Source organism: Salvelinus alpinus, chromosome 36 (assembly GCF_045679555.1).
Source record: "Salvelinus alpinus chromosome 36, SLU_Salpinus.1, whole genome shotgun sequence".
In the NCBI taxonomy this organism is placed as follows: Eukaryota; Metazoa; Chordata; class Actinopteri; order Salmoniformes; family Salmonidae; genus Salvelinus; species Salvelinus alpinus.
Window position 1 is genome coordinate 14465444 of NC_092121.1, and position 25928 is coordinate 14491371.

The 25928-nt window shown below is 43.3% G+C and overlaps 3 protein-coding genes and 2 pseudogenes across 4 annotated transcripts; all 5 read right to left on the reverse strand.

Annotated features, from left to right (window-relative positions):
- Positions 1-1302: 1302 nt before the first annotated feature.
- Positions 1303-8188, reverse strand: LOC139565287 (tetraspanin-16-like). The gene is made up of 7 exons (XM_071385487.1): positions 7652-8188; positions 7093-7290; positions 6856-6930; positions 6599-6706; positions 6309-6464; positions 6128-6211; positions 1303-2003 (listed from the first exon to the last, which is right to left on the reverse strand). Exons 1-7 carry the CDS (start codon positions 7718-7720, stop codon positions 1938-1940), a joined length of 756 nt encoding a protein of 251 aa, XP_071241588.1. The 5' UTR covers positions 7721-8188; the 3' UTR covers positions 1303-1937.
- A 972-nt stretch (positions 8189-9160) lies between these two features.
- On the reverse strand, positions 9161-11408 carry LOC139565234 (tetraspanin-1-like). Of its 2 annotated transcripts, XM_071385404.1 has the most exons (5): positions 11136-11408; positions 10665-10772; positions 10366-10491; positions 9902-9994; positions 9161-9702 (listed from the first exon to the last, which is right to left on the reverse strand). In XM_071385404.1, the coding sequence occupies exons 2-5, from the start codon at positions 10671-10673 to the stop codon at positions 9643-9645; spliced, it is 288 nt and encodes a 95-aa protein (XP_071241505.1). In that variant the 5' UTR covers positions 10674-10772; positions 11136-11408; the 3' UTR covers positions 9161-9642. The 2 variants fall into 2 exon arrangements, with proteins under 2 accessions (XP_071241505.1, XP_071241506.1); XM_071385405.1 differs by lacking the exon at positions 11136-11408 and having other exon boundaries at positions 10665-11102.
- A 2108-nt stretch (positions 11409-13516) lies between these two features.
- On the reverse strand, positions 13517-17795 carry LOC139564851 (tetraspanin-16-like; annotated as a pseudogene).
- Positions 17796-19577: 1782 nt separating this feature from the next.
- On the reverse strand, positions 19578-21949 carry LOC139564852 (tetraspanin-1-like). The gene is made up of 6 exons (XM_071384693.1): positions 21935-21949; positions 21548-21622; positions 21082-21189; positions 20783-20908; positions 20319-20411; positions 19578-20119 (listed from the first exon to the last, which is right to left on the reverse strand). The coding sequence occupies exons 1-6, from the start codon at positions 21947-21949 to the stop codon at positions 20060-20062; spliced, it is 477 nt and encodes a 158-aa protein (XP_071240794.1). The 3' UTR covers positions 19578-20059.
- Positions 21950-23830: 1881 nt separating this feature from the next.
- On the reverse strand, positions 23831-25832 carry LOC139565243 (tetraspanin-16-like; annotated as a pseudogene).
- Between the last annotated feature and the right edge of the window lie 96 nt (positions 25833-25928).

Genomic DNA, 25928 nt, shown 5'->3' on the forward strand with positions numbered 1-25928 from the left:
ACTCAGAAAATAAAGGAAAATGTCACACGCCAAGCCTCTCTTATATGTGACCCTTTACATATTAACAATGTTCTGTAAACTGTATAACTCACTGGAGATGGAAAACCCTAAAAGTAAACACCAGTTCAAATGAATTCCAGTCTCACTGAAGTTATATAGAGCCCCACAGTGGAGGTGTCAAAATACCATAAAACCTAGCGGTCAGACAGGGAAATGGTTCCGGTCGTTTTTTCACCATTCATTTTTCCCATAGGGGATTTTAGAAACACTTAAAATAAGGACTGTGTTTTGTGTAGGCTTACCTTGGCATGATGTTTTGATAGCCATGTAAATCTCTATCAGGCAAGATGCATTTTATCAATATATTCAGCTCTATTTACACTCAGATTCGAAAATCCTAATTAGCATCAAAGTAGACATCATGCAAAACTACAAATCCCTGCACATCATCAGTAGCTGACACCTTTACTAACAGTTATTTTGTCAATTTAAAGCTTCCACAACAGTTCACAGAATTGTCTATTTAAAGAAATGTAGCCAATTTATTAAATTACTACATTTAACTAACAGTAGATAGTTAATCGAGAGATTCTTACCTTCTCGTCCAGATCATCATGGCATTTGTAGTTCTTTATGACAGCTACATTAGCAGCTTATTAGCGTTTCATTTTTGCGAGGTAAATACATGCGAGGTTATTGATAAAAGTGACCTTGTCCTAGAGAGATTTACAGTTATCAAAACGTCACGCCAGGGTAAGCCTTCACGAAACACAGCCCTTATTTGAAATGTTTCTAAAATCCCCCATGGAAAAAATGAAATGTGGAAAAACAATTGTAACCATTCACCCGTTTTATGGGTATTATGACTCACACGGTGGTACTCTATAACCAGCTGTTATAAACACCCCCATTTCTTTCCATTTGATCACTGAAGAATTATTGTACAAAATGTGGACTGAACACCCTTTTAATTCAGTTAGGAATTAATCTAAAGCTCAACCGGCAAGGTTACAGTATTATTCAACTTTATGGTGAACACTATAACTGTAATGTCTAACTCTGATGTTTGCCTGTTTAGTACATGATGTTTAGTACAGTACATGTTGTTGGTCTCCTTCCAATAAAGATTGATCAAGCATGAGGAAGCCAGTCATACACAAAATCCCCTGTGATGTGGACAGACAGTCATGTAAACACAGGGATTTTAGATGTGGCCTTCAAGTGTCACTTTTTGAATAAGACATTACGAACAATAGTGGCAATAGATATTTAAACATTTTTTTTTTTTTTTATTTAAATCAAAGCAAAAAATAGATCTACATCAATCAGCTATTTTGTTTAAATAGAAGCAGCTATTGCATATAAATGGGTCTTCTCTCTACACTTCACTAATGAATAATTTCACATGAGGGCACTGTTGTCATATTTGTGAGCACTAAAATTAAACTGAGACGATTGCAGAATACACATTTTGTTGGAATTGAACATAACATCGGGGCGGCAGGTAGCCTAGCAGTTAAGAGCACTGGGTCAGTAACTGAAAGGTCACTGGTTCGAAACCCTGAGCTGGCAAAGTGGAAAAATCTTCCTTTTTGCCCTTGAGCAAGGCAGTTAACCCCCAACAACACTCTGCTCCCCGGGTGCCGATGACATCGATTAAGGCAGCCTCCCGCACCTCTCTGATTCAAAGGAGTTGAGTTAAATGAGGAAGACACATTTCGGTTGAATGAATTCAGTTGTACAACTGACTAGGTTTCCCCTTCCCAGTGAAAACAAAGTACATAGCTTTAAAAATAATGTATTCAACTTTTAATATAACCAAAATAACAGATATGATTTCATCTAAGGAAAACACACTAACTTTATCATTTAGCAGAACTTTATTGTTGCCTGTGGGGGTTGTTGGTGTCCTCCAGGCGTGGATGGACCTTTTGGCTTCACCATGGATGCCTCATGAGCCCCAACTTCACAAACAAAACCATGGCAAGGATCATAGAGGATAACTGCAAAGAGGAGAGGACAGGAAAACAATGACTTGAAGCAAAGCAACATTATCTATTCAGCAACCAATTGCTATAGAATAGATAGCTATCAAACTAAGAATACTCTTTAGGTCCTAATGGTGAGCTACTGTAGAAAAAGCATTACTATGCTTTAAAAAGTGCATTCATTTTCAGCAATAGCCCTTGGGTCTGAGAGAGGTTAAAGTTCTCCAGAAGTCCGTTGAAATTCGTTAGTAAGTGAAGAGGAGTTTGCTCCCATCCTCAATTACTTTGATCGGCAAAGGCTTCTTAGAATTACGACTCATGGGACTTACGTACGGTTTAGTATTTAATTGTAACTTAGATTTACATTATCTTATGCACCTGGCTTAAACTACCTGAAGCTTTCTTAATCATAGTTAAATAGGCAGACATAGGAAATAGCTACGGATAGCAGGAAGCAAACCCCCGTCTTGAGTCAATACTGCCATCTATTGGTAAACATAAATATACCAGGTTACTACAGATACTGAAGTGCATCCTCTGTGAAGTGTTTTGAAATCTGCCACTCCCCCTTTGAATCAGCTGTTCACTCAGAGGAGAAAAGCATGCACAGATTTTAAAACGATACGTCACTAATCTTTTTATCTAAATGTATTTTTTACCACTTTACACATGTATTTTAAGATTCCTTCTCTGTTAACGTCATCTGCATGATGACGAGCTAGTTTAGAAAGAGTCACTTCATACCAGCACTTTTTTTTTTACACGTTTCCTCTCCTCAACTTCTATCCTCGATTACTTTTGACATTTTTCAAAAAGAGGTCAAATCAAATCAAACTTTATTTGTCACATTCGCCGAATACAACAGCTGTAAACTTCACCGTGAAATGCTTACTTACATGCCCTTAACCAACAGTGCAGTTCAAGAAGAGTTAAGAAAATATTTACCAAGTAGACTAAAATAAAAAGTAACACAATAAGAATAGCAATAACGAGGCTATATACAGGGGGCACTGGTACAGGTTAGTTGAGGTAATTTGTACATGTAGGTGGGGGTGAAGTGACTATGCATAGATAATAAACAGCGAGTAGCAGCAGTGTACAAAAGGGGGGGGGTCAATGTAAATTGTTCGGTGGCGATTGTATTAATTGTTCAGCAGTCTTATGGCTTGGGGGTAGAAGCTGTTGAGGAGCCTTTTGGTCCTAGACTTGGCACTCCAGTACCGCTTGCCGTGCGGTAGCAGAGAATACAGTCTATAACTTGGGTGACTGGAGTCTCTGACAATTTTATGGGCTTTCCTCTGACACCGCCTAGTATACAGGTCCTGGATGGCAGAAAGCTTGGCCCCAGTGATGTACTGGGCCGTTCTCACAATCCTCTGTAGCGCCTTACGGTCAGATGCCGAGCAGTTGCCATACCACTCGGTGATGCAACCGGACAGGATGCTCTCGATGGTGCAGCTGTAGAACCTTTTGAGGATCTGGGGACCCATGACAAATCTTTCCAGTCTCCTGAGGGAGAAAAGGTTTTGTTGTGCCCTCTACACGACTGTCTTGGTGTGTTTGGACCATGATAGTTTGTTGGTGATGTGGACAACAAGGAACATGAAACTCTCGACCCGCTCCACTACAGCCCCGTCGATGTTAATGGGGGCCTGTTCAGCCCGCCTTTTCCTGTAGTCCACAATCAGCTCCTTTGTCTTGCTCACATTGAGGGAGAGGTTGTTGTCCTGGCACCACACTGCCAGTTCTCTGACCTCCTCCCTATAGGCCGTCTCATCGTTGTCGGTGATCAGGCCTACCACTGCTGTGTCGTCAGCAAACATAATGATGGTGTTGGAGTCGTGTTTGGCCACGCATTCGTGGGTGAACAGGGAATACAGGAGGGGACTAAGTGCACACCCCTGAGGGGCCCCAGTGTTAAGGATCAGCGTGGCAGACGTGTTGTTGCCTACTCTTACCACCTGGGGGCGGTCCGTCAGGAAGTCCAGGATCCAGTTGCAGAGGGAGGTGTTTAGTCCCAGAGTCCTAAGCTTAGTGATGAGTTTCGTGGGCACTATGGTGTTGAACGCTGAGCTGTAGTCAATGAACAGCATTCTCACATAGGTGTTCCTTTTGTCAGGTGGGAAAGGGCAGTGTGGAGTGCGATTGAGATTGCATCATCTGTGGATCTCTTGGGGCGGCATGCGAATTGGAGTGGGTCTAGGGTGTCGGGGAGGATGCTGTTGATGTGAGCCATGACCAGCCATTCAAAGCACTTCATGGCTACCGACGTGAGTGCCACGGGGCAGAAATCATTTAGGCAGGTTACCTTCGCTTCCTTGGGCACAGGGACTATGGTGGTCTGCTTGAAACATGTAGGTATTACAGACTCGGTCAGGGAGAGGTTGAAAATGTCAGTGAAGACACTTGACAGTTGGTCCACGCATGCTTTGAGTACACGTCCTGGTAATCCGTCTGGCCCAGCGGCTTTGTGAATGTTGACCTGTTTAAAGGTTTTGTACACATTGGCTACCGAGAGCGTTATCACACAGTCATCCAGAACAGCTGGTGCTCTCGTGCATGCTTCAGTGTTGCTTGCATCGAAGCGAGCATAAAAGGCATTTAGCTCGTCTGGTAGGCTCGCGTCACTGGGCAGCTCGCGTCTGGGTTTCCCTTTGTAGTAGTTTTCAAGGCCTACCACATCCAACGAGCGTCAGAGCCGGTGTAGTAGGATTCAATCTTAATCCTGTATTGATGCTTTGCTTGTTTGATGGTTCGTCTGAGGGCATAGCGGGATTTCTTATAAGCGTCCGGATTAGTCTCCCGCTCCTTGAAAGCGGCAGCTCTAGCCTTTAGCTCACTGCGGATGTTGCCTGTAATCCATGGCTTCTGGTTGGGATATGTACGTACAGTCACTGTGGGGACGACGTCGTCGTCGATGAACTTATTGATGAAGCAAATGACTGAGGTGGTGTACTCCTCAATGACATTGGATGAATCCAAGAACATATTCCAGTCTGTGCTAGCAAAACAGTCCTGTAGTTTAGCACCCGCGTCATCAGACCACTTCCGTATTGAGCGAGACACTGGTACTTCAGGAGAATATAATTATGGTTAGATTTGTCAAATGGAGAGCGGGGGAGAGCTTTGTATGCATCTCTGTGTGTGGAGTAAAGGTGGAATAGGATTTTTTTTTCTCTGGTTGCACATGTGACATGCTGGTAAAAATTTGGTAAAACTGATTTAAGTTCGCCTGCATTAAAGTCCCCAGCCACTAGGAGCGCCGCTTCTGGGTGAGCATTTTCTTCTTTGCTTATGGCCTTATAGAGTTGGTTGAGTGCGGTCTTAGTGCCAGCTTCGTTCTGTGGTGGTAAATAGACGGCTGCAAATAATATAGATGAGAACTCTCTTGGTAGATAGTGTGGTCTACAGCTTATCATAAGGTACTCTACCTCAGGCGAGCAATACCTCGAAACATCTTTAATATTAGACATCGCGCACCAGCTGTTATTGACAAAGACACACACCCCCACCCCTCGTCTTACCAGAGGTAGCGTCTCTGTTCTGCCGGTGCATGGAAAATCCCACTAGCTCTATATTCCGTATCATCATTCAGCCACATCTCGGTGAAACATAAGATGTTACAGTTTTTAATGTTTCCGTTTGTTGGATCTTAATCGTAGGTCATCAGTTTTATTTTCCAATGATTGCATGTTAGCAAGAAGAACAGATGGCAGTGGGAGTTTACTCGCTCGGATTCTCAGAAGGCTGCCCGATCTGCGGCCCCCTTTCCTTCATCTTTTCTTCACGCAAAAGGCGGGGATCTGGGCCAGTTCCAGTGAAAGCAGGATATCCTTCTCATCGGACTCATTAAAGGAAAAAGTTTCTTCCAGTCTGCAATGAGTAATCGCTGTTCTGATATCCAGAAGTTATTTTCGGTATAAGAGACGGTAGAAGCAGCATTATGTACACAATAAGTTGAAAAATAAGTTACACAAAACAAAAACTAACAAAATAGCACAATTGGTTGGGGGAATGTAAAACGTCAGCCATGTTCTTCAGCGCTATCTTTTCATCAGGTGAGGAGAGGACGGAGGAGAGGACGGAGGAGACGACGCGAGGAGTCAAGCAAAACCAATTGAGATTCTCCCATAGTATACCTCCATCATACATATGCAGCCAGCTGCTGATCCCAGGATGACACTCTGCTCTCTGATCACTGTGATGACCTTACCAAAGCAGCTCTGGGGGAAACACACAGGGGGCATTTGGCTTAAGGCTTTACAGCTTCAGAGCACAGACTCATACAACATAGTGCAGTGAGGCACTGGGTTAGGTTACCTGTGGTTGGATCAGACTTGGAGTGATGGTGATACCATCACAGTCTGCAAGGGTCTTGTTCACGCAGCAAGTCTTAGGGTAGTTCAAACCCGTGGTTGTACTGAACACAGAGCCCTTGAAATCTACAGTCGAGTTCTCAAAACCACAGCATTTGAACTAAGAGATGAAAAACCAATAAAGACATCAAAGACATTAGCTGTGATAACTACTGTCTGGGATGCTCTGGTGGTCAAAGGAACCAAATAGTAAAGCCAAGCCTATTTGGACCTTTCCCCATTAGAGCTTCTCACCTTGACCATGACTGTGTTCCATGCTGTTGAGATTGGGTCAGTTGCCGCTGGGCCCATATAGGCAGTCATCAGGGAATTCTTGCTTGCATCACGTACCACTAATCTAACCTGTCACATTTACACATCACAGCTTATTGAAAGGCATAGCCTGGCTAGGCTATATCATACAAATAAATCAATAATTTACAGTGCTCTAAATTATGATATATGTTCGCCTACTTGATGATACAGATGCCAGAGTGTTCATTTATTCTTACCAGATTCCGGTATATCAAGACAAAAATAGTCCCAATGATTTCAGCAACAAACAGCATTGTCACGATGAAGAAAAACTGTACAGGGTACAAAAAATGCAGAGATAGGAAAAATATTGCCTCTTATTGAAGCTTGCAGGGGGAAAAGAGTGGGATATTTACAACTCTGCAGTAGTATAACACAGTAAGACAATTATTGTTTGGTGCCTTGAAATTGACTGCACAACTGTTGTCTCTCACCAGCATGATAAAGAAGCGGTTCTCTTTCCAAACCCCACAGCAGCCGATGAGACCCGTGAAAGACAGCACTGAGCCCATACCAATACAGATGTAGCTGATGTAGATGAGCTGAGACGAGTAGGGGCCCAGGACATCCACAAACGTAGCTGCTCCATATCTAATCCATGCGCCTAGCCCCAGCAGCACAAAACCACTTATCTGGAGGGGAGAGAAGGATGGTGGTGTTCTTTCGTTAAATTTGTTTTTTAAATCATCAGCTAAGAAATTGCATTTGAGTTGTTATGGACCTGTTTTTTTTCTTCTATGTTTTGCCAGATGGATTTCTCAGGCTAGGTAATATTACAGTGACAACAACAGCAGTTGCTGTCTTCTTCTGTGTGTTTGACTTTTGCAATGCATTCACAAACCTAGGCTTTATGAGAGGGCAACTATATTTCTATAGCTAGCCAAGAACAGTTTACATGATCAATTATAGAAGAATGTTCATTATTTGCATTTCAAACACAGACACAGTTCAACTGGGCTTTGTTTGCTAGCTAGGCAACATTTAGCTACTTACAACAAGTATCACACAAAGCAGCAACATCGAATACCGCATCCATGTGTACAGTTTGTCATGTCTAGCCATTTTGCAAATTCGACCTTCTTTAACCAAAGGAGAAAAGATATGACAACATTATACAGAACAGGATAGGCTTATAATAATACTGGCTAATGAGAAACATTTTTGGTAAACAGCTGAAAGATGGGACTGAAGAAATGTAACTACTCTCAAATTCATAGATGGAGCAATGGATGCCAGGACTGACCATCCATTAGATCCAAATGTTAACCATGTTTTGAAGCTATACAGAGTTTGTTTAAAAGTACAGTGTTTACAAACAATGGAATAGATATGCTTATACAATGTTGAGTTTGAATGTGGTAAAGCAGTTTAACTAACGTTAAGCTCATGATACATGTATGAGTTATATTCTTCAAGAGTAAATAGCTAGCTAATAGTATCACTAATTAAAAATATGGATACAAAAATGGATGTACCAATCCCAGATTCTCCCTTTAATAACTAACATTAACGATCAGTTCGAGCTGGCTAGTGTTAGCTAACTATTAGCCTAGCTAGACTAGCTATTGTAGCTAGCTAACGTTAGTGACCTGACTATGGATCGCTTGCTACTGGTAGGTAGCTAACTTAGCTAGTCAACCCTTTATGTTTAGACGTTATAGTTAAATTAGCTATCTAGCTAATGCCATTTTAGCTAGATAGCTAACGTTAGCATTAGCTAGCATAGGCAAAATGGTCACATGAAAAAATAAGGACCGTCTGTCCTTACTTTTAATAGGTCCAGACGATTTAGACCTACTGCTATTATGGCCTACTTGCTGCCAACTGGCTGTGTCTGCCTGGCCAACAGGTGTCATATTTTCGGTCCAGTCACAACACACTGCGGTCAAAACCAGTACAGTATGAAGAAAGGCTAAAACTGCTTCTCCAATAGAAATCCCCGATCACACTTGTAGGCGATGTCATGGCGACGTTGCTAGCTAAACTCATGCATAGAAAACGTCATCGGCTCTAACGGTCGTCTCGCGCCACACTGCGCATGTGCAGGCTGTCAAAATCAAATGCACTCCTTAAAGTTTTTGGACGAAAATGAAAACGTGTCAGTTTGTCACTTTCACGAGGTTTGAGTAATAACATGTTCAATTACTTAAGACATTGCCTCGAAACTACGTTGTGCCTTTATATTTCACTTCTCTCATTAACTTTTTAAACCACAAACCCCGGCCTGGTCGGTTGTCTGTTTCGCAAGCGTTCCCGGAAGTCTCGCGATGTTGCGCCTCTGGGTTTAGTAACTCTGTTCTGTGGTGAATCTCCGTTTTTCTTCCTTTCTGAAGACACTAAAGAAAGAATTTCCAACAGCAGATAGACACCACACAGATTGAACTATTTTAGAGAGAACTTGGACTAGGAAAGATGTGTGCCTTTGATACCAAAACGTGAGTTAAACGTAATTTAAAAACATTGCCATTATACAATAGTTACAATGCAATAAATCAGTTAAACTTATTTTCAGAACGTTGCAAGTTGCAACCTTTTTATTCATTCTCCAGAGCATGTAGCATCTGTAGAAAATCAATTAATAAAATTATAAAAAGTGGCACATATATATATTTCCTGACAGTGAATTGATAATGTTATTTTAATATAAACCTTGATGATACTGTGCAGAGTGGAATGAACATAGGACACAATGTATTGCTTCAATCTAAATGTAAGACAGCATCATTTTCAGGTGAAATACGTATACAATAAAAGATTTCAATACAAATAGACATTTTCCCATATCCAAAAATCTCGTACAGGATTTAATTTAAACTGGCTCAGTGGTGGGGCGCCTATCCTTATCACAAAGCTTCCTTAGATTTCTCTTCAGCCTTGGTGATTTCAGAGATTCTTATGCATCCATCCCTGTAGTTGTCCTAAGGAGGGTCCAGAGATGCCATCCAGGCAGATGTCTCTATGGCCCTCCCTCCATTGGTTTTCAGTCAGTCACTCTTTGAGCCTATTATGCAGTACAAAGTCATGGAGACAACCATCGCCAAATTCTAGGGAAACAGGAACAGTAAATAAATGCTTTGGTTATGCTATACTTTTAAACAAAGCCCACTGTACGAAACTGAACACAACATCACATTATGTTGGTTGAATTTGCATCAAAGCATCTACATTTACATTTGTGGTATTTCAAAACAAAAGAGAATGTGACCTTGAAATAGACAGAGGGAGGGAAGGAGTCAACAGTACCTCAAGAGCAGCGATTCCCGATGCCACTGCCACAATGACAATAGTGTTTTCATCAATCAGTTGCATAAGCTTTGGGAAGCAGCCGATGATTGTCTGTGGGGACACACAAATGTAATACAGTTATTTAGACAGGTGAGGCCACTGGGTGTCCAACAGTAAAGTGTGTTACATTCTCAAATGGGCCTTCCATTGATGAGTTTGAGTATGGATGGAGCGTGATTAACTTGTTGAGGTGATGAGTTCAGAGCTCGTACCAAGTTTGGATCCGCACTGACTACAGTGTTAACTCAAAATGACACAACGACTAGGTTCCAGTTGAACAAGGTTTACTTCACCGTACATCGTCACCATTACACTCAGGCCAGTTCCACCAACAGTTATACTACTGCGCAGGCGTATTAATAACAGTGATATCACCGTAATAACTGAAATATAGGGATATTTAAAACATGAACTTAACATACAGCATTTGTACCATCACAAGAGCTGAAATCAGCACTGTGGCAGCACTGTTGAGGATAGAGATGGGTGTATTTTTCAAATGGAGAGTCAGTGAAGTCTGTATAGTTGTAGAATCCACAGCACTTTAGCTAGAGTGGACACAGAGACAGATCTTATTAGAACAATTCTGTTGACTAAACTGAATAAGATTTCTAATACACAAGCAAATATAAATGACATAATGTTATTTGAGACATTATTTGCAGGCCTAACATCTTATTTCCAAGGTATTAAAACAGGCCGGCAAGATATTGTAAAGTACCGTATCCATAGTAACATTCCAGAGAGCGGTGACGTCTGAATTTTCTCCATAGTCCTTCCTAATGTTCTGAACCACTTTGGTGCCCAGTTTCTCAATCAACTGACCTGCCTGAAAGACATAACATAAATCACACACTCTTAGAAAAAACGGTTCCAAAAGGGTTTTTCAGCTGTCCCCATAGGAGAACTCGTTTTGTTCCAGGTAGAACCCAAAAGGGTTCTATGTTGAACCCTCTGTGGAAAGGGTTTTCATGGAACCCAAAAGAGTTCTACCTGGAACCAAAGGGGTTCTACCTCGAACCAAAAGGGGTTCTTCAAAGGGTTCTCCTATAGGAACAGCCAAAGAACCCTTTTAGATTCTAGATAGCACCTTTTTTTCTAAGAGTGTAGTCTTTTCATCAAATTCTCCACAGACAGTCTGTAACCCCTTTTAGCAATATGAGGAGAGTGAATGGGCTCTATGTACGCTTACCAAGGGTTTAAACACCAGGATAACGCTAACGGAGTCGGTGCAGCCAGCTGGTTTCTTCACGCATCGCGCCGACAGAAACAAACATCTTTCTGGTAAGAAGAGGGGCGGGGGTGTATGCCTTATGATTAACGAGACGTGGTGTGATCATAACAACATACAGGAACTCAAGTCATTCTGTTCACCTGATCTAGAATTCCTCACAATCAAATGTCGACCGCATTATCTACCAAGGGAATTCTCTTCGATTATAATCACAGCCGTATATATTCCCCCCCAAGCAGACACATCGATGGCCCTGAACGAACTTTATCTGACTCTTTGTAAACTGGAAACCACACACCCTGAGGCTGCATTCATCGTAGCTGGGGATTTTAACAAGGCTAATCTGAAAACAAAACTCCCTAAATTCTATCAGCATATCGATTGTGCTACCAGGGCTGGTAAAACCTTGGATCATTGTTATACTAACTTCCGCGACGCATATAAGGCCCTCCCCCGCCCTCCTTTCGGAAAAGCTGACCACGACTCCATTTTGTTGCTTCCAGCCTACAAACAGAAACTAAAACAACAAGCTCCCTCGCTCAGGTCTGTTCAACGCTGGTCCGACCAATCTGATTCCACGCTTCAAGACTGCTTCGATCACGTGGATTGGGATATGTTCCGCATTGCGTCCAACAACAATATTGACGAATACGCTGATTCGGTGAGCGAGTTCATTAGAAAGTGCATTGACGATGTCGTACCCACAGCAACGATTAAAACATTCCCAAACCAGAAACCGTGGATTGATGGCAGCATTCGCGTGAAACTGAAAGCGCGAACCACTGCTTTTAACCAGGGCAAGGTGACCGGAAACATGACCGAATACAAACAGTGTAGCTATTCTCTCCGCAAGGCAATCAAACAAGCTAAGTCCCAGTATAGAGACAAAGTAGAGTCGCAATTCAACAGCCCAGACACAAGAGGTATGTGGCAGGGTCTACAGTCAATCACGGATTACAAAAAGAAAACCAGCCCCATCGCGGACCAGGATGTCTTGCTCCCAGACAGGCTAAATAACTTTTTTGCTCGCTTTGAGGACAATACAGTGCCACTGACACGGCCCGCTACCAAAACCTGCGGGCTCTCCTTCACTGCAGCCGAGGTGAGTAAAACATTTAAACGTGTTAACCCTCGCAAGGCTGCAGGCCCAGACGGCATTCCCAGCCGCGTCCTCAGAGCATGCGCAGACCAGCTGGCTGGTGTGTTTACGGACATATTCAATCAATCCTTATCCCAGTCTGCTGTTCCCACATGCTTCAAGAGGGCCACCATTGTTCCTATTCCCAAGAAAGCTAAGGTAACTGAGCTAAACGACTACCGCCCCGTAGCACTCACTTCTGTCATCATGAAGTGCTTTGAGAGACTAGTCAAGGACCATATCACCTCCACCCTACCTGACACCCTAGACCCACTCCAATTTGCTTACCGACCCAATAGGTCCACAGACGACGCAATCGCAACCACACTGCACACTGCCCTAACCCATCTGGACAAGAGGAATACCTATGTGAGAATGCTGTTCATCGACTACAGCTCAGCATTTAACACCATAGTACCCTCCAAACTCGTCATCAAGCTCGAGACCCTGGGTCTCGACCCCGCCCTGTGCAACTGCGTCCTGGACTTCCTGACGGGCCGCCCCCAGGTGGTGAGGGTAGGTAACAACATCTCCACCCCGCTGATCCTCAACACCGGGGCCCCACAAGGGTGCGTTCTGAGCCCTCTTCTGTACTCCCTGTTCACCCACGACTGTGTGGCCATGCACGCCTCCAACTCAATCATCAAGTTTGCGGACGACACTACAGTGGTAGGCTTGATTACCAACAACGACGAGACGGCCTACAGGGAGGAGGTGAGGGCCCTCGGAGTGTGGTGTCAGGAAAATAACCTCACACTCAACGTCAACAAAACAAAGGAGATGATTGTGGACTTCAGGAAACAGCAGAGGGAGCACCCCCCTATCCACATCGACGGGACAGTAGTGGAGAAGGTGGAAAGTTTTAAGTTCCTCGGTGTACACATCACGGACAAACTGAATTGGTCCACCCACACAGACAGCGTTGTGAAGAAGGCGCAACAGCGCCTCTTCAACCTCAGGAGGCTGAAGAAATTCGGCTTGTCACCAAAAGCACTCACAAACTTCTACAGATGCACAATCGAGAGCATCCTGTCGGGCTCTATCACCGCCTGGTACGGCAACTGCTCCGCCCACAACCGTAAGGCTCTCCAGAGGGTAGTGAGGTCTGCACAACGCATCACCGGGGGCAAACTACCTGCCCTCCAGGACACCTACACCACCCGATGTCACAGGAAGGCCATAAAGATCATCAAGGACAACAACCACCCAAGCCACTGCCTGTTCACCCCGCTATCATCCAGAAGGCGAGGTCAGTACAGGTGCATCAAAACAGGGACCGAGAGACTGAAAAACAGCTTCTATCTCAAGGCCATCAGACTGTTAAACAGCCACCACTAACATTTAGTGGCCGCTGCCAACATACTGACTCAACTCCAGCCACTTTAATAATGGGAATTGATGGAAATTATGTAAAAATGTACCACTAGCCACTTTAAACAATGCCACTTAATATAATGTTTACATACCCTACATTACTCATCTCATATGTATATGTATATACTGTACTCTATATCATCTACTGCATCTTGCCATCTTTATGTAATACATGTATCACTAGCCACTTTAAACTATGCCACTTTATGTTTACATACCCTACATTACTCATCTCATATGTATATACTGTACTCTATACCATCTACTGCATCTTGCCTATGCCGTTCTGTACCATCACTCATTCATATATCTTTATGTACATATTCTTTATCCCTTTACACTTGTGTGTATAAGGTAGTAGTTGTGGAATTGTTAGGTTAGATTACTTGTTGGTTATTACTGCATTGTCGGAACTAGAAGCACAAGCATTTCGCTACTCTCGCATTAACATCTGCTAACCATGTGTATGTGACAAATAAAATTTGATTTGATTTGGATAACCACTGCTCCAGCCACCTCTGCAATGAACAACACCAACACAATCAGAAAGAACTAGAAAAAGAGGAAAAGGAGACAATAAGAAAGAGAGATTGAGTGGTTGGACTGAGAAAACCGATTACAGTGCATTTACACACATTTCATATATACTGAACAAATATATAAAACACAACATGTAAAGTTTTGGTCTCATGCTTCATGAGCTGAAATAAAAAGATCCCAGAAATGTTCCTTATGTTCAAAAATCTTATTTCTCTCAAATTTTGTGCAGAAATTTGTTTACATCCCTGTTAGTAAGCATTTGTCACGACTTCGACTGAAGTCGGTTCCTCTCCTTGTTTGGCGGTGTTCGGCGGTCGACGTCACCGGTCTTCTAGCCATCATCGATCCTTTTTTCATTTTCCATTTGTTTTGTCTTGTCTGCCCACACACCTGGTTTCAATTCCATCATTACATGTTGTGTATTTAACCCGGAATTGTTTTTTGTAAGTGCTTGTGCACGTTATTATGGTGTGCGACGGGTTTTGTACCCATTGTATTGATTGTTCTGTTTAAGGTGATTTGTATTATTAAACTAAGCCGTTGTAACACAGTTTTTGCTCTCCTGCGCCTGACTTCTCTGCCGCCAGTACGCACCCCTTACAGAATTCCGGACCCATTTATGGAGTCAGCAGGAGCAGGTACCCCGGGTATAGGGGTGGTGGAGCGCGTCCGGGAGCATGCAGCAATGCTCCACCATCTTGGCACCGCCATGAACCACGTTGTCCATAAAATGGACCGCTGGGAGAGACAGGGAGTTCTACCAACGCCTCCACCAGCACAACCAGGGTCTCCACTACGTGCCCCTCCTTCTCCTGGTCCCAGTGGGATTCGTCTCTCCTTTCCCCAGGAATACGATGGGACGGCTGCGAACTGCCAGGGGTTCCTGTTGCAGCTGGACTTATACCTGGCAACCGTCCACCTGGCTCTTTCGGGCCGTGAGAGGGTGTCCGCCCTCATCTAGTGCCTCATCGGGAAAGCCCTGGAGTCGGCCAACGCCGTGTGGAGAGAGGGAGATGCGGCGTTGGACCAGTTTGAGGAGTTCACCCGCCGTTTCCGGGCAGTCTTCGAACACCCGCCCGAGGGTAGAGCGGCGGGGGAACGCCTCTTCCATCTGAGGCAGGGGAAGAGGAGCACCCAGGAGTTCGCCCTGGAGTTTCGGACCCTGGCTGCCAGCGCGGGATGAAACGACAGGGCCCTGATCGACCATTATCACTGCAGTCTGCTCCGGGACGTCCGTCGGGAGTTGGCCTGCAGAGACACCACCCTCACATTCAACCAGCTTGTGGACCTGTCCATCCGGCTGGATAACCTGCTGGCTACCCGCGGACGTTCAGATCGGGGTCTGTAAAGGTGGAATAGGATTTTTTTTTCTCTGGTTGCACATGTGACATGCTGGTAAAAATTTGGTAAAACTGATTTAAGTTTGCCTGCATTAAAGTCCCCAGCCACTAGGAGCGCCGCTTCTGGGTGAGCATTTTCTTCTTTGCTTATGGCCTTATAGAGTTGGTTGAGTGCGGTCTTAGTGCCAGCTTCGTTCTGTGGTGGTAAATAGACGGCTGCAAATAATATAGATGAGAACGCTCTTGGTAGATAGTGTGGTCTACAGCTTATCATAAGGTACTCTACCTCAGGCGAGCAATACCTCGAAACATCTTTAATATTAGACATCGCGCACCAGCTGTTATTGACAAAGACACACACCCCCACCCCTCGTCTTACCAGAGGTAGCGTCTCTGTTCTGCCGGTGCATGGAAAATCCCACTAGCTCTATATTCCGTATCATCATTCAGCCACATCTCGGTGAAGCATAAGATGTTACAGTTTTTAATGTCCCGTTGGTTGGATCTTAATCGTAGGTCATCAGTTTTATTTTCCAACGATTGCACGTTAGCAAGAAGAACGGATGGCAGTGGGAGTTTACTCGCTCGCCTACGGATTCTCAGAAGGCTGCCCGATCTGCGGCCCCTTTTCCTTCATCTTTTCTTCACGCAAAAGGCGGGGATCTGGGCCAGTTCCAGTGAAAGCAGGATATCCTTCTCATCGGACTCATTAAAGGAAAAAGTTTCTTCCAGTCCGCAATGAGTAATCGCTGTTCTGATGTCCAGAAGTTATTTTCGGTATAAGAGACGGTAGAAGCAGCATTATGTACACAATAAGTTGAAAAATAAGTTACACAAAACAAAAACTAACAAAATAGCACAATTGGTTGGGAGAATGTAAAACGTCAGCCATGTTCTTCAGCGCTATCTTTTCATCAGGTGAGGAGAGGACGGAGGAGACGACGCGAGGAGTCAAGCAAAACCAATTGAGATTCTCCCATAGTATACCTCCATCATACATATGCAGCCAGCTGCTGATCCCAGGATGACACTCTGCTCTCTGATCACTGTGATGACCTTACCAAAGCAGCTCTGGGGGAAACACACAGGGGGCATTTGGCTTAAGGCTTTACAGCTTTAGAGCACAGACTCATACAACATAGTGCAGTGAGGCACTGGGTTAGGTTACCTGTGGTTGGATCAGACTTGGAGTGATGGTGATACCATCACAGTCTGCAAGGGTCTTGTTCACGCAGCAAGTCTTAGGGTAGTTCAAACCCGTGGTTGTACTGAACACAGAGCCCTTGAAATCTAGTCGAGTTCTCAAAACCACAGCATTTGAACTAAGAGATGAAAAACAGAAGACATCAAAGACATTAGCTGTGATAACTACTGTCTGGGATGCTCTGGTGGTCAAAGGAACCAAATAGTAAAGCCAAGCCTATTTGGACCTTTCCCCATTAGAGCTTCTCACCTTGACCATGACTGTGTTCCATGCTGTTGAGATTGGGTCAGTTGCCGCTGGGCCCATATAGGCAGTCATCAGGGAATTCTTGCTTGCATCACGTACCACTAATCTAACCTGTCACATTTACACATCACAGCTTATTGAAAGGCATAGCCTGGCTAGGCTATATCATACAAATAAATCAATAATTTACAGTGCTCTAAATTATGATATAGGTTCGCCTACTTGATGATACAGATGCCAGAGTGTTCATTTATTCTTACCAGATTCCGGTACGTCAAGACAAAAATAGTCCCAATGATTTCAGCAACAAACAGCATTGTCACGATGAAGAAAAACTGTACAGGGTACAAAAAATGCAGAGATAGGAAAAATATTGCCTCTTATTGAAGCTTGCAGGGGGAAAAGAGTGGGATATTTACAACTCTGCAGTAGTATAACACAGTAAGACAATTATTGTTTGGTGCCTTGAAATTGACTGCACAACTGTTGTCTCTCACCAGCATGATAAAGAAGCGGTTCTCTTTCCAAACCCCACAGCAGCCGATGAGACCCGTGAAAGACAGCACTGAGCCCATACCAATACAGATGTAGCTGATGTAGATGAGCTGAGACGAGTAGGGGCCCAGGACATCCACAAACGTAGCTGCTCCATATCTAATCCATGCGCCTAGCCCCAGCAGCACAAAACCACTTATCTGGAGGGGAGAGAAGGATGGTGGTGTTCTTTCGTTAAATTTGTTTTTTAAATCATCAGCTAAGAAATTGCATTTGAGTTGTTATGGACCTGTTTTTTTTCTTCTATGTTTTGCCAGATGGATTTCTCAGGCTAGGTAATATTACAGTGACAACAACAGCAGTTGCTGTCTTCTTCTGTGTGTTTGACTTTTGCAATGCATTCACAAACCTAGGCTTTATGAGAGGGCAACTATATTTCTATAGCTAGCCAAGAACAGTTTACATGATCAATTATAGAAGAATGTTCATTATTTGCATTTCAAACACAGACACAGTTCAACTGGGCTTTGTTTGCTAGCTAGGCAACATTTAGCTACTTACAACAAGTATCACACAAAGCAGCAACATCGATCTATACCGCATCCATGTGTACAGTTTGTCATGTCTAGCCATTTTGCAAATTCGACCTTCTTTAACCAAAGGAGAAAAGATATGACAACATTATACAGAACAGGATAGGCTTATAATAATACTGGCTAATGAGACACATTTTTGGTAAACAGCTGAAAGATGGGACTGAAGAAATGTAACTACTCTCAAATTCATAGATGGAGCAATGGATGCCAGGACTGACCATCCATTAGATCCAAATGTTAACCATGTTTTGAAGCTATACAGAGTTTGTTTAAAAGTACAGTGTTTACAAACAATGGAATAGATATGCTTATACAATGTTGAGTTTGAATGTGGTAAAGCAGTTTAACTAACGTTAAGCTCATGATACATGTATGAGTTATATTCTTCAAGAGTAAATAGCTAGCTAATAGTATCACTAATTAAAAATATGGATACAAAAATGGATGTACCAATCCCAGATTCTCCCTTTAATAACTAACATTAACGATCAGTTCGAGCTGGCTAGTGTTAGCTAACTATTAGCCTAGCTATTGTAGCTAGCTAACGTTAGTGACCTGACTATGGATCGCTTAATACTGGTAGGTAGCTAACTTAGCTAATCAACCCTTTATGTTTAGACGTTATAGTTAAATTAGCTATCTAGCTAGCGCCATTTTAGCTAGATAGCTAACGTTAGCATTAGCTAGCATAGGCAAAATGGTCACATGAAAAAATAAGGACCGTCTGTCCTTACTTTTAATAGGTCCAGACGATTTAGACCTACTGCTATTAAGGCCTACTTGCTGCCAACTGGCTGTGTCTGCCTGGCCAACAGGTGTCATATTTTCGGTCCAGTCACAACACACTGCGGTCAAAACCAGTACAGTATGAAGAAAGGCTAAAACTGCTTCTCCAATAGAAATCCCCGATCACACTTGTAGGCGATGTCATGGCGACGTTGCTAGCTAAACTTATGCATAGAAAACGTCATCGGCTCTAACGGTCGTCTCGCGCCAAACTGCGCATGTGCAGGCCGTCAAAATCAAATGCACTCCTTAAAGTTTTTGGACGAAAATGAAAACGTGTCAGTTTGTCACTTTCACGGGTTTGAGTAATAACATGTTCAATTACTTAAGACATTGCCTCGAAACTACGTTGTGCCTTTATATTTCACTTCTCTCATTAACTTTTTGAACCACAAACCCCGGCCTGGTCGGTTGTCTGTTTCGCAAGCGTTCCCGGAAGTCTCGCGATGTTGCGCCTCTGGGTTTAGTAATTCTGTTCTGTGGTGAATCTCCGTTTTTCTTCCTTTCTGAAGACACTAAAGAAAGAATTTCCAACAGCAGATAGACACCACACAGATTGAACTATTTTAGAGAGAACTTGGACTAGGAAAGATGTGTGCCTTTGATACCAAAACGTGAGTTAAACGTAATTTAAAAACATTGCCATTATACAATAGTTACAATGCAATAAATCAGTTAAACTTATTTTCAGAACGTTGCAAGTTGCAACCTTTTTATTCATTCTCCAGAGCATGTAGCATCTGTAGAAAATCAATTAATAAAATTATAAAAAGTGGCACATATATATATTTCCTGACAGTGAATTAATAATGTTATTTTAATATAAACCTTGATGATACTGTGCAGAGTGGAATGAACATAGGACGCAATGTATTGCTTCAATCTAAATGTAAGACAGCATCATTTTCAGGTGAAATACGTATACAATAAAAGATTTCAATACAAATAGACATTTTCCCATATCCAATAATCTCGTACAGGATTTAATTTAAACTGGCTCAGTGGTGGGGCGCCTATCCTTATCACAAAGCTTCCTTAGATTTCTCTTCAGCCTTGGTGATTTCAGAGATTCTTATGCATCCATCCCTGTAGTTGTCCTAAGGAGGGTCCAGAGATGCCATCCAGGCAGATGTCTCTATGGCCCTCCCTCCATTGGTTTTCAGTCAGTCACTCTTTGAGCCTATTATGCAGTACAAAGTCATGGAGACAACCATCGCCAATATCTAGGGAAACAGGAACAGTAAATAAATGCTTTGGTTATGCTATACTTTTAAACAAAGCCCACTGTACGAAACTGAACACAACATCACATTATTTTGGTTGAATTTGCATCAAAGCATCTACATTTACATTTGTGGTAATTCAAAACTAAAGAGAATGTGACCTTGAAATAGACAGAGGGAGGGAAGGAGTCAACAGTACCTCAAGAGCAGCGATTCCCAATGCCACTGCCACAATGACAATAGTGTTTTCATCAATCAGTTGCATAAGCTTTGGGAAGCAGCCGATGATTGTCTGTGGGGACACACAAATGTAATACAGTTATTTAGACAGGTGAGGCCACTGGGTGTCCAACAGTAAAGTGTGTTACATTCTCAAATGGGCCTTCCATTGATGAGTTTGAGTATGGATGGAGCGTGATTAACTTGTTGAGGTGATGAGTTCAGAGCTCGTACCAAGTTTGGATCCGCACTGACTACAGTGTTAACTCAAAATGACACAACGACTAGGTTCCAGTTGAACAAGGTTTACTTCACCGTACATCATCACCATTACACTCAGGCCAGTTCCATCAACAGTTATACTACTGCGCAGGCGTACTAATAACAGTGATATCACCGCAATAACTGAAATATAGGGATACTTAAAACATGAACTTAACATACAGCACTTGTACCATCACAAGAGCTGAAATCAGCACTGTGGCAGCACTGTTGAGGATAGAGATGGGTGTATTTTTCAAATGGAGAGTCAGTGAAGTCTGTATAGTTGTAGAATCCACAGCACTTTAGCTAGAGTGGACACAGAGACAGATCTTATTAGAACAATTCTGTTGACTAAACTGAATAAGATTTCTAATACACAAGCAAATATAAATGACATAATGTTATTTGAGACATTATTTGCAGGCCTAACATCTTATTTCCAAGGTATTAAAACAGGCCGGCAAGATATTGTAAAGTACCGTATCCATAGTAACATTCCAGAGAGCGGTGACGTCTGAATTTTCTCCATAGTCCTTCCTAATGTTCTGAACCACTTTGGTGCCCAGTTTCTCAATCAACTGACCTGCCTGAAAGACATAACATAAATCACACACTCTTAGAAAAAACGGTTCCAAAATGGTTTTTCAGCTGTCCCCATAGGAGAACTCGTTTTGTTCCAGGTAGAACCCAAAAGGGTTCTATGTTGAACCCTCTGTGGAAAGGGTTTTCATGGAACCCAAAAGAGTTCTACCTGGAACCAAAGGGGTTCTACCTCGAACCAAAAGGGGTTCTTCAAAGGGTTCTCATATAGGAACAGCCAAAGAACCCTTTTAGATTCTAGATAGCACCTTTTTTTCTAAGAGTCTTTTCATCAAATTCTCCACAGACAGTCTGTAACCCCTTTTAGCAATATGAGGAGAGTGAATGGGCTCTATGTACGCTTACCAAGGGTTTAAACACCAGGATAACCACTGCTCCAGCCACCTCTGCAATGAACAACACCAACACAATCAGAAAGAACTAGAAAAAGAGGAAAAGGAGACAATAAGAAAGAGAGATTGAGTGGTTGGACTGAGAAAACCGATTACAGTGCATTTACACACATTTCATATATACTGAACAAATATATAAAACACAACATGTAAAGTTTTGGTCTCATGTTTCATGAGCTGAAATAAAAAGATCCCAGAAATGTTCCATATGTTCAAAAAGCTTATTTCTCTCAAATTTTGTGCAGAAATTTGTTTACATCCCTGTTAGTAAGCATTTGTCACGACTTCGACTGAAGTCGGTTCCTTTCCTTGTTTGGCGGTGTTCGGCGGTCAACGTCACCGGTCTTCTAGCCATCATCGATCCTTTTTTCATTTTCCATTTGTTTTGTCTTGTCTGCCCACACACCTGGTTTCAATTCCATCATTACATGTTGTGTATTTAACCCGGAATTGTTTTTTGTAAGTGCTTGTGCACGTTATTATGGTGTGCGACGGGTTTTGTACCCATTGTATTGATTGTTCTGTTTAAGGTGATTTGTATTATTAAACTGCGCCGTTGTTACACAGTTTTTGCTCTCCTGCGCCTGACTTCTCTGCCGCCAGTACGCACCCCTTACAGAATTCCGGACCCATTTATGGAGTCAGCAGGAGCAGGTACCCCGGGTATAGGGGTGGAGGAGCGCGTCCGGGAGCATGCAGCAATGCTCCACCATCTTGGCACCGCCATGAACCGCGTTGTCCATAAAATGGACCGCTGGGAGAGACAGGGAGTTCTACCAACGCCTCCACCAGCACAACCAGGGTCTCCACTACGCGCCCCTCCTTCTCCTGGTCCCAATGGGATTCGTCTCTCCTTTCCCCAGGAATACGATGGGACGGCTGCGAACTGCCAGGGGTTCCTGTTGCAGCTGGACTTATACCTGGCAACCGTCCACCCGGCTCTTTCGGGCCATGAGAGGGTGTCCGCCCTCATCTAGTGCCTCATCGGGAAAGCCCTGGAGTGGGCCAACGCCGTGTGGAGAGAGGGAGATGCGGCGTTGGACCAGTTTGAGGAGTTCACAAGCCATTTCCGGGCAGTCTTCGAACACCCGCCCGAGGGTAGAGCGGCGGGGGAACGCCTCTTCCATCTGAGGCAGGGGAAGAGGAGCACCCAGGAGTTCGCCCTGGAGTTTCGGACCCTGGCTGCCAGCGCGGGATGAAACGACAGGGCCCTGATCGACCATTATCACTGCAGTCTGCTCCGGGACGTCCGTCGGGAGTTGGCCTGCAGAGACACCACCCTCACATTCAACCAGCTTGTGGACCTGTCCATCCGGCTGGATAACCTGCTGGCTACCCGCGGACGTTCAGATCGGGGTCTGTAAAGGTGGAATAGGATTTTTTTTTCTCTGGTTGCACATGTGACATGCTGGTAAAAATTTGGTAAAACTGATTTAAGTTTGCCTGCATTAAAGTCCCCAGCCACTAGGAGCGCCGCTTCTGGGTGAGCATTTTCTTCTTTGCTTATGGCCTTATAGAGTTGGTTGAGTGCGGTCTTAGTGCCAGCTTCGTTCTATGGTGGTAAATAGACGGCTGCAAATAATATAGATGAGAACTCTCTTGGTAGATAGTGTGGTCTACAGCTTATCATAAGGTACTCTACCTCAGGCGAGCAATACCTCGAAACATCTTTAATATTAGACATCGCGCACCAGCTGTTATTGACAAAGACACACACCCCCACCCCTCGTCTTACCAGAGGTAGCGTCTCTGTTCTGCCGGTGCATGGAAAATCCCACTAGCTCTATATTCCGTATCATCATTCAGCCACATCTCGGTGAAACATAAGATGTTACAGTTTTTAATGTCCCGTTGGTTGGATCTTAATCGTAGGTCATCAGTTTTATTTTCCAACGATTGCACGTTAGCAAGAAGAACAGATGGCAGTGGGAGTTTACTCGCTCGCCTACGGATTCTCAGAAGGCTGCCCGATCTGCGGCCCCCTTTCCTTCATCTTTTCTTCACGCAAAAGGCGGGGATCTGGGCCAGTTCCAGTGAAAGCAGGATATCCTTCTCATCGGACTCATTAAAGGAAAAAGTTTCTTCCAGTCCGCAATGAGTAATCGCTGTTCTGATGTCCAGAAGTTATTTTCGGTATAAGAGACGGTAGAAGCAGCATTATGTACACAATAAGTTGAAAAATAAGTTACACAAAAAAAAAACTAACAAAATAGCACAATTGGTTGGGAGAATGTAAAACGTCAGCCATGTTCTTCAGCGCTATCTTTTCATCAGGTGAGGAGAGGACGGAGGAGACGACGGAGGAGACGACGCGAGGAGTCAAGCAAAACCAATTGAGATTCTCCCATAGTATACCTCCATCATACATATGCAGCCAGCTGCTGATCCCAGGATGACACTCTGCTCTCTGATCACTGTGATGACCTTACCAAAGCAGCTCTGGGGGAAACACACAGGGGGCATTTGGCTTAAGGCTTTACAGCTTCAGAGCACAGACTCATACAACATAGTGCAGTGAGGCACTGGGTTAGGTTACCTGTGGTTGGATCAGACTTGGAGTGATGGTGATACCATCACAGTCTGCAAGGGTCTTGTTCACGCAGCAAGTCTTAGGGTAGTTCAAACCCGTGGTTGTACTGAACACAGAGCCCTTGAAATCTACAGTCGAGTTCTCAAAACCACAGCATTTGAACTAAGAGATGAAAAACCAATAAAGACATCAAAGACATTAGCTGTGATAACTACTGTCTGGGATGCTCTGGTGGTCAAAGGAACCAAATAGTAAAGCCAAGCCTATTTGGACCTTTCCCCATTAGAGCTTCTCACCTTGACCATGACTGTGTTCCATGCTGTTGAGATTGGGTCAGTTGCCGCTGGGCCCATATAGGAAGTCATCAGGGAATTCTTGCTTGCATCACGTACCACTAATCTAACCTGTCACATTTACACATCACAGCTTATTGAAAGGCATAGCCTGGCTAGGCTATATCATACAAATAAATCAATAATTTACAGTGCTCTAAATTATGATATATGTTCGCCTACATGATGATACGGATGCCAGAGTGTTCATTTATTCTTACCAGATTCCGGTACATCAAGACAAAAATAGTCCCAATGATTTCAGCAACAAACAGCATTGTCACGATGAAGAAAAACTGTACAGGGTACAAAAAATGCAGAGATAGGAAAAATATTGCCTCTTATTGAAGCTTGCAGGGGGAAAAGAGTGGGATATTTACAACTCTGCAGTAGTATAACACAGTAAGACAATTATTGTTTGGTGCCTTGAAATTGACTGCACAACTGTTGTCTCTCACCAGCATGATAAAGAAGCGGTTCTCTTTCCAAACCCCACAGCAACCGATGAGACCCGTGAAAGACAGCACTGAGCCCATACCAATACAGATGTAGCTGATGTAGATGAGCTGAGACGAGTAGGGGCCCAGGACATCCACAAACGTAGCTGCTCCATATCTAATCCATGCGCCTAGCCCGAGCAGCACAAAACCACTTATCTGGAGGGGAGAGAAGGATGGTGGTGTTCTTTCGTTAAATTTGTTTTTTAAATCATCAGCTAAGAAATTGCATTTGAGTTGTTATGGACCTGTTTTTTTTCTTCTATGTTTTGCCAGATGGATTTCTCAGGCTAGGTAATATTACAGTGACAACAACAGCAGTTGCTGTCTTCTTCTGTGTGTTTGACTTTTGCAATGCATTCACAAACCTAGGCTTTATGAGAGGGCAACTATATTTCTATAGCTAGCCAAGAACAGTTTACATGATCAATTATAGAAGAATGTTCATTATTTGCATTTCAAACACAGACACAGTTCAACTGGGCTTTGTTTGCTAGCTAGGCAACATTTAGCTACTTACAACAAGTATCACACAAAGCAGCAACATCTATCTATACCGCATCCATGTGTACAGTTTGTCATGTCTAGCCATTTTGCAAATTCGACCTTCTTTAACCAAAGGAGAAAAGATATGACAACATTATACAGAACAGGATAGGCTTATAATAATACTGGCTAATGAGACACATTTTTGGTAAACAGCTGAAAGATGGGACTGAAGAAATGTAACTACTCTCAAATTCATAGATGGAGCTATGGATGCCAGGACTGACCATCCATTAGATCCAAATGTTAACCATGTTTTGAAGCTATACAGAGTTTGTTTAAAAGTACAGTGTTTACAAACAATGGAAAAGATATGCTTATACAATGTTGAGTTTGAATGTGGTCAGTCCTGGCATCCATAGCTCCATCTACTGGCCTGTCTCCTGGTAGCGCCTCCATGCTCTGGACACTACGCTGACAGACACAGTA